The sequence below is a fragment of the Nicotiana sylvestris genome, chromosome 11 (assembly GCF_000393655.2).
Source record: "Nicotiana sylvestris chromosome 11, ASM39365v2, whole genome shotgun sequence".
Lineage (NCBI taxonomy): Eukaryota > Viridiplantae > Streptophyta > Magnoliopsida > Solanales > Solanaceae > Nicotiana > Nicotiana sylvestris.
The window spans coordinates 87,058,305-87,067,683 of NC_091067.1; the positions used below are offsets into that span (position 1 = coordinate 87,058,305).

Genomic DNA, 9,379 nt, shown 5'->3' on the forward strand with positions numbered 1-9,379 from the left:
TAGACCAAATCAGAAAGCTATCGTAGTCAACATAAAAGGAAATAAAAATACCAAAATAGGAAGATAAATAAATAAATACACCAACCGTTTCTGTGTCCCTTATGTCCGACGTTATGAGGAACGTTAATATCATGTCTGTTAATATTTAATAATAGCCCTTATCAATTAACGAACAAAAAAGTAGTCGTAATTAATTAAATTATTTAAATACCAAATTTTTGAAATTAACTTGAAAGAAACCAAAAAGTGGCCGCGCCCACTAAAAAACGTTTTCCACAAGCAAAGATCTAAGAACTGAATTATAATATAGTCTTGTCAAATTTGATATTTTGCTACTTTGTATGGTATGCAAATCGACACAAACATAAGTAAACAGTTTAATAGCAGTAGGTAGCTCGAAGCTCCTCAATCAAACACCTTTATTGCTTAACAACTAAAAGAGTATAAAATTAACAAATAAAATGTAGCGTCACACTCGTAAGACAAACTAGAATTAGGAGATCTGAATATTATAATAAGTTAAAGTTTATTTATATATTAGTATCATTAATAACGTATAGACAATTTCAGCACATATTATAAAACGAAAAATATCAAGATGTAGACGGTTCCTTGTCTTACTTGCTACTAGTAATATCGACACATAACATGCGTGTACGCGATTAAAATTTTTAAATATATGCTGCTAACATTTGTATGGGTGAAATTGGTTGATACCAAGTGGTCAAATGGAGAGATGATACATGGAATCGAATACAAGCAAAAGATGAGTCATCTAATAATTGATACCGGGTACGAGGGGTGTAACCGGTACGAGATCGATCCCGAAGGAAACATAGCCGATAATAGAGATTCAAAGGTTTGACATCGAGTAACATTTAATGAGCAGTTATTGCAGAAAATATCTGCATTCAAAGCCAGTCATTATGCACCCATCAATGACGTCATTCAAGAGAAACTTGATTTTCAGATCTTGTCCCCCAATGTAGAGGCTATAAATAGCAAGATTAGCATTGTAAGATATGAAACATTGTGCACACGAAAGTTATAATCTATTATTTTACGCTCAATCTAAACAGTTTCATCATTGCTTTTACTTTTGCTCTCGAAAAGATCGAGTTTGGAGTCATGCTTGTTTTCTCCTTTAATTTCAGTCGTTAATCTTATTTTTATTCCTATTTCTTTATTATTTTTAGATCAAATCGATTTGCTTGTCTATAAACTACGCTATAAATTGAAATGTAGTGTTTTACGGATAAACAACATTGAGCTTAAAAATGAGTACATGGTGAATTAGAAAAACATGATATAAAAATTTAGCCTTACACATGTTAAAAGTGGCAATATAAGTAGCAAATACAAGTGTATAATTAGGGAGAAGACCCAGGTAATTTATTTTAGGGTCGAGGCTTTATTTAAAATTTGGGGCATAACAAAATATTCCGTCCTTAATTTCTCATTAATCCACCATTCCGTATTTGGTTTAAGCTGATAATACAGTAGTTTCTAACAAAGCAAATCAAAATAAAAGTAAATCTCTACAACTCTTTCCTTTTCTTTTCCAAATAAAGAATACGAACCGCTTAATCTTCAAAAATGAATGTTTAACAACGAGAGTCCATTACATCAGACCTCGAGCCCCTAACCATCATAACCTTAAATTCCTCGAAATCGATCATCCCGTCGCCGTCACAATCAACGCCGCCGATCATTTCCCGGCACTCTTCCAGCGAACATTCTTCACCTAAACGCTTCATCACGTTCTGCAACTCATCAGCAGAGATGGATCCATTCTTGTCCACATCAAACACAGAGAAAGCTTCCTTAAGATTCTCCAAAATTTCATTCGAATCGATATTTTTGGTGTTGAGTTCGATGAATTCTTGCAAATCGATGAACCCATCTCCGTCGGCGTCAACTTCCTTAATCATATTCACCGATTCTTCCTCCGTTACGGCGTTTCCTAGGCTAGCCATGATGCAACCCAGTTCCAACGATGAAATTTTTCCGTCGCCGTTCATGTCGAACTTGCTGAACACCTGTTCTAGCTCCTCTTCGATCTTGGCCGGAGAGTTTACCGGCGGCGAACTCCTCGGCGATGGGGTTTTCGAGTTGGGCAAGCTCTTCTTCTTCTTGAAATTGAACAGAGATTTGAATCCCATACCTAAAGGGCCGGGTGAATTATTAAAGAACAGAATGCAAGAGAGAGAAGAGTTAAAAGAAACTGATTGGGAGATTTGTTTGAGAGGATTATAAAGGGATAGTTTGAAATATTTATTAAGTATTTTCTAGCAGTTCTAGACCTTTTTGGATTTTGATGAAAGTTGTGTTAGCAATTAGCATACTGGAGAGACTGCGTGAATGCACGATGAGAATCATGCCGTCCGTACCTGCCGGCTACCTCGCGACAAAAAATTAATTGTGAACTAATTTAAATTCTCGTCAAATTAACATTTATGTCCAAAAAAATTACTTCCTCACTTCCCGTTTATATGAACATATTTTCTTTTTGGTTCGTTAAAAAAAGAATGATCCCTTTCTAAATTTAGTAATAATTTAATTTAAATTTATAATTTTATCCTTAAATTTATAATTTTACCCTTAATAAGAAGCTTTTATAACTATGCAAATATTCTGGCCCCCTTTTAATTTGTTTAGGACCACAAATTTCAAAATTCTTTAATATAATATGACTCTTTAACTTATGTTGATATAGTTTGAGTTGACACGGAAAATTAATTTTTTTAAAAATTTGAAAGCGGCGAAGCACTTTTGAAGAGGATGATAATAAGTCTGTGGATTCGATTTTTCGAATCGGTTTGTATTGTTAGATTTCAATTTTTCTAGTTTTCGATTTTAAAAATATAAAATCAAATTCAAACCAAAATAAGTTCGGTTTAGTTTGAGTTTTCTCTTTTCGATTTGGTTATTCGTTATATCATATAAGATAATTAAATAATTGAATATTTATATTTTATGATTAAAAAATAAATTATAGAGAATAAGAAGTAACAATGTTGAATCTCTTAAATATAAATTCTAATATTAGTCACGTGTAAAACTTTTAATACTCAATAATTAAGGTAACATGTTCTAACATAAAAATACAAAGTCTAAACCATAATCCAACTTCAAATGAGATTAATTCTTGTTTGCAACTATTAAACAGTGAAACTTTTGAAGTAAAAGTGAAGCTTTTGACGAAAGTTTCGCAATCGTGATACTACCCAATAAAGACAGAGATATAAGGGGTTATATTTTAAAGATGACGAATGGGGCTTTACATACCCTAGTACAAATAGGTCATTAATTAAGTAAGTAATGCTAAAAGTGATACGGAGTATGTGTGTATATTTCTAATTTTTTTTTTTTTTTGCTTTTTCAATTTTTGTTTTTATAAATTCGCAACCAAACCAAAAATTCAAAATTTTTACCGGCCGTTTGGACATAAGAATTGTAAAATTTCGGAAAAAAGTGATTTTTTTTCAAGTGAAAATAGTATTTGAAATTTAGAGTTGTGTTTGGACATGAATATAATGTTGGACTTTTTTGAATTTTAGTGAGTGATCTGAAGTGAAAATTTTGAAAAATATCTTTTTGGAGTTTTTCAAATTTTCAAAAAAATTTCAAAATTCATTTTCAAGTGAAAATCGAAAATTTCATAGGCAAACACTGATTTTGAAAAAAGTAAAAAAAATTCGAAAAAAATAATCTTTTTTATGGCCCAAACCATAAAAAAAATCCAAATAAAAACTTCGGCTTGATTTTCGATTTAATCCGAATAATGCACACCCTTAATGATAAACTCCCGATATCTAGCTGATGTAAAATAAATAAAGAAAATACAGAATCTTCTGAAATGGAATTAGATTAGTTGAGTACGTTTTTTAAAACCTGAAGGATATCACCCTATAGCTCCCTAGCTAATGTTCTCATTAATAGCTAAGCAATAGGAAAAACTAGCTTAACTTAACTATCTCTTTTATTTGGAAGAGTGTTACCCTTGGTTGGAGGATATAATTATGTTCCAAAGGAATTCTTTGGATTCCTAGTAGACACCCCTCTCTTAGTACATATTTGGGGTAGAATATCCCAAATATCTCATCATTACGTGATTCTATTCATAGTCCCAAATATCTCATCCTTACGTGACTCTATTCATAGTCCCTTGCATATAAATGACTATAAACTTAGAATTGTTATAAAATAAAGATTATAAAGTAAAGACAAGTATAGAGAGAAACTGATATATTATTCGAATTCAAATTGATGTACATAATGAACTGAAATCTCTTCTATTTATAGAAGAAAGGAAGCTGCTGTGTAAGCTGCTATGCAAGCTGTTGTGTAAGCTGCTACTATACCAGATATGGATAATCTTCTACTGAGAGCAATGTTTATCCATAACGGAGTACTGAATGAATAAGCTTATTATACCCGGTATGGATAATCTTCTACCTAGAGTAATGTTTATCCATAACCGGGTACCGAAGTGATAAGCTTCTTCAGGAAGCTTATTTCCAATAGAGTACTAAATAGATAAACATATTTACGGTGGTGTCCCATATGGATAAGCTTCTTCAGGAAGATTATTTACAACGGAGCACTAAATGAACATCCATAATATAATATATTTATAACACTCCCCCTTGGATGTTCCTTAAAAGATAATGTGTCTCATTAAAACCTTACTAGGAAAAACCACGTGGAAAAAAATCCTAGTGAAGGAAAAAAAGTACACATATTTAGTAATACGCATTGCTAGGTGCCTCATTAAAAACCTTATAAGGAAAACCCCATGGGAAAAAACCTTAGTAAGGGAAAAAGAGTGCATCGCGTATTTTACTCCCCCTGATGAAAACCTTGTTTCAAATATTTGAGTCTCCGCATTCCAATCTTGTATACCATCTTCTCAAAAGTTGAAGTTGGCAAAGATTTAGTGAATAAATCTGCTGGATTATCACTTGAACGGATTTGTTGCACATCAATGTCACCACTTTTCTGAAGATCGTGTGTGTAGAATAATTTTGGTGAAATGTGCTTCGTTCTATCTCCTTTTATAAATCCTCCCTTCAATTGGGCTATGCATGCAGCATTGTCTTCGTATAAAATTGTGGGTCTTTTCTCACATTCCAAACCACATTTTTCTCGAATAAAATGAATTATTGATCTCAACCATACGCACTCCCTACTTGCTTCATGAATAGCTATTATCTCAGCGTGATTTGAAGAAGTAGCAACAATAGATTGCTTTGTGGAGCGCCATGATATGATAGTACCTCCATATGTAAATACGTAGCCGGTTTGAGATCGAGCTTTATGGGGATCAGATAAATAACCTGCATCTGCATAACCAACAAGGTCTGCACTATCTTTGTTAGCATAAAACAAACCCATATCAAGAGTTCCCTTTAAATATCGCAATATATGCTTAATCCCGTTCCAATGTCTCCGTGTAGGAGAAGAACTATATCTTGCTAGTAAATTAACAGAAAATGCTATGTCAGGCCTTGTAGCATTAGCAAGATACATTAGTGCACCAATTGCACTGAGACGCACACAGATTGCTTTAAACCGTACAAAGATCTTTATAATTTGATCGAGTACACTTCTCAAGACTTTGAATTATATGCTTCGGGCATTTTCAATCCTTCAAGGATATTCATATAGATTTAGCCAAATAAGTCATATAGGTTAAGACTTGTATCTAAATGGTATGACATCTTCAAGTGTCTGGACTACTAGTCCGATCCTCACAATCTTTTACAATATTGTGCACTATATTGTATTAAATATATCGTCGACGATCATTTTGTGTCAGTTCCGAAACGACATAACTTGTGGAGATCTCATCACTTTCTTTATTTTCAGGTACCTGAACTTTTTCGGGAGTTTCATGAAATGTTATGTCGTGGGCTCTTCTAGAGCTTATTTCCTCCTAATTTTGATCATTAGCTCCTACTATTTTTCAAGGATTGTTACCTTAGGAACCGATTGGTCTACCACGCTTCATGCATACAGTAAACTCTATCCTTCAGGGATTTTAATTTTAATAGGAGTATTTGCAGCTGAAATATGATATTTAATTTTGGATCAGCAAATGCTTCTGGCATTTGACTTGAATTATCTTCTAAGTGAGGATCATGATAATTCGATTCATATAGCATATTTTTCAACTGTTTATTCCATCCCCCAAATGTTAGAAAAACTAACATATATCCCCAATCATCTTTGGGAAACATATCTTTGTGTATTATGGTAGAGAAATTAATCATATACCACGCAACAAAAGATAGTAAAAATATTTGGTTTCTGATCCTAAACCAATTGTGAAGGGAGGACTTATCATATATTGTTGATCTGATGCATACAAGTGCTGCTATATGCAATTTAGAAAATCTTAGACCAACACATGAAGCTTTGTTCTCATAAGCAATGGTTTAGCCATTAATAGGAGGTATTCAATGCTAAACCAGCTTGGATATAAACCAGCATTATCAAGATGAACTGTCTTGATTTCATAATCTGAAAATTATGCTCTTAATCGAGAAAAGCAATTCCAAATGCCAAACTGCAGGTTGACAATAATTACACATGTAACCATCTCATATATGCACCTATAAGTGGTTCACATGATAGGTGAACGGGCCCATATTCACCTTTTATATATTTCAGAATCAGGGGTCTTAGTCCCAACTTTAGCTGGTATAATCAATTCATTATGAGAACAAGCAACACATGAGAATTCCTGAAGAATCTTCTAGTTCTTTAGTATATGCTTATCTGAATTCTCAAATAGCTCATTTAAAAATGGCAAATGAAAACTTCAAGTTTATCATGTCATGTGCTATCTCTTAGTAAACTTCTGGTTTACTATGGCATAAACTTTTGCTTTAGTAAACTTCTGGTTTACTGTGATACATGATATAGTACAAATTAAAGAATAAGGCGGGTAACTTCTCACATACATATTATTTTACCCCCTATGATTGTGGAAACATGAAGATTATCAATCTTCCAATCATTTGTAGTCTCAATATGATAGCCATTTGTATTAGTAAACTTCAGGTTTACTACAACATATGTTTTGACCATAATCATATAATATGAATGACATATTTGTATATAAGCTCTTCGAGAGCCTTCATTTATTATCCACAATCTAATATTTATCTGGCACTACTGGTGTCATGTATTCTTTAGGCAAACATTTAGCTCTTCAGGAGTTGTTGATACATTTTGTACTATCAAATATTGCTCAGACACTGCTGGTGTCATGAGAGAAAATCACAATCAAATAAACAATGTAAAACAATTGTTTAAGCACACGAAAACTCCTCTTCATAATATTTTTCCACTTCAGGAGGCAATTTCAATTGTGTTACTTCTTCAGGAGCAAATTTAAAATACGAAATATTGAGTATATATTCTCTCAATTATATTAACTCTTCTGGAGGTGAATTGTAATGTATTCACATCAAGAGCGCGTTCATATTTACCCGACTTATTAGTATTGTCACATTCACTTCAGGGAATGGATTAATATTATCAAAAGTTCTCATCCTTCAGGAAATCGAACATAATTATCTGAATGCGCATTAATCACATCAAATTGTGATGCCTCAACCTCTTTTAAAATATTTACTACTTCAGGAGCAAATCGAGGCGTGCATTTAATATAGAGAATATTTATGTAGCTTATCTTCAATTGTAACCATAGAAAGCCTAAATTATCACTTCTGGTGATCATAGGCATATACCACTTCTGGTAGTTAACAAAATATAATTACAATGAGATATACAAAATATAACCACTTCTTGTGGTTGTATATTTCTTGCAAACTCTGCTAGAGTTTAAGTTGATCTAATAATGTTATCCATATTCTTCAAAATGACATAAACAAGATATATTATAGTAAACATCATTATCAAATCATAATTTTTCTTTATGTACAACAATTACATAACCATACTATCTATTACAAATAACAAAAATTAAAATATTTACATTTCTACAGATTCACCACCGATTACATGACTTGTTTCTCCTTCTGGGAGTGCAAGGTAATCAGTTACATCCAAATGCATGAAGTCTAAATTATCTTCAGAAATAAAATTTGCTTCAGCATTTTTCTCTGTCTTCTTTAGGGAGGCTTGATAAAGCTCAACCAGGTGCTTTGGCGTACGACAGGTACGTGACCAATGCCCTTTTTCTCCACATCTATAGCATGCATTTTCTGCATTTGGTGCTTGCATCGCTTCATGCTTTTGTTCCTTCCTTTTCCACTGCTGGTGGTGAGGAGTGTTCTTTGGCGCATTATTATTACCATGATTAGAGTTTCTTTCCCGACCACGACCATGACCACGACTGGGGCCACGACCTTTTCCACGTTTAGCCTGATGGAAGTTCGTCTCATTCACTTCAGGGAATGGACAAGAACCAGTAGGTCGGCTTTCATGATTTTTCATTAATAGCCCATTATGTTGCTCGGCTATAAGAAGATGTGAGATAAGTTCAGAATACTTTTTAAATCCCATCTCTCGATATTGCTGCTGCAGGAGCATATTCGAGGCATGAAAAGTGGTGAAAGTTTTCTCCAACATATCATGATCAGTAATATTATCACCACATAACTTCAATTGGGAAATAATTCTGAACATAGCAGAATTATACTCACTGATAGATTTAAAATCTTGTAGCCTTAGATGAGTCCAATCATATCGTGCCTGTGGAAGAACGACCATCTTCAGGTGGTCATATCTATCTTTCAAATTATTCCACAGTATGACTGGATCTTTAACAGTAAGATATTCCATTTTCAGGCCCTCATCAAGGTGATGGCATAGGAATATCATTGCTTTGGCACGGTTTTGGTTTGATGCCTGATTTTTGTCTTTGATGGTGTCTGCCAGACCCATCGCATCAAGATGAATTTCAGCATCAAGCACCCAAGACATGTAGCTTTTGCTCGATATATCCACGACTACAAATTCAAGTTTAGAAAGATTTGACATTATTTAGAAAAAGAAAGTTCTTACCTCAGATACTTTCAAAATATTTGCTCGAGATGGCAGAGTCTCGTGCTGATAACGTGTTATAAAATAAAGACTATAAAGTAAAGACAAGCATAGAGAGAAACTGATATATTATTCGAATTCAAACTGATGTACATAATGAACTGAAATCTCTTCTATTTATAGAAGAAAGGAAGCTGCTGTGTAAGCTGCTACGCAAGCTGCTGTGTAAGCTGCTACTACAAGCTGCTGTGTAAGCTGCTACGCAAGCTGATGTGTAAGCTGCTACTGCAAGTTGCTGTGTAAGCTGCTATTGCAAGCTGCTGTGTAAGCTGCTACTATACCAGATATGGATAATCTTCTA

The 9,379-nt window shown here is 33.6% G+C and overlaps 1 protein-coding gene across 1 annotated transcript; it reads right to left on the bottom strand.

Annotated features, from left to right (window-relative positions):
* Window positions 1-1,374: 1,374 nt before the first annotated feature.
* Window positions 1,375-2,409, bottom strand: LOC104247580 (probable calcium-binding protein CML25). The gene has a single exon (XM_009803637.2). The coding sequence runs from the start codon at window positions 2,160-2,162 to the stop codon at window positions 1,605-1,607; it is 558 nt and encodes a 185-aa protein (XP_009801939.1). The 5' UTR covers window positions 2,163-2,409; the 3' UTR covers window positions 1,375-1,604.
* Between the last annotated feature and the right edge of the window lie 6,970 nt (window positions 2,410-9,379).

Bases quoted from the DNA above. Each gene is read 5' to 3' on its own strand.
- LOC104247580 (XM_009803637.2), bottom strand. From the start codon at position 2,162: ATGGGATTCAAATCTCTGTTCAATTTCAAGAAGAAGAAGAGCTTGCCC.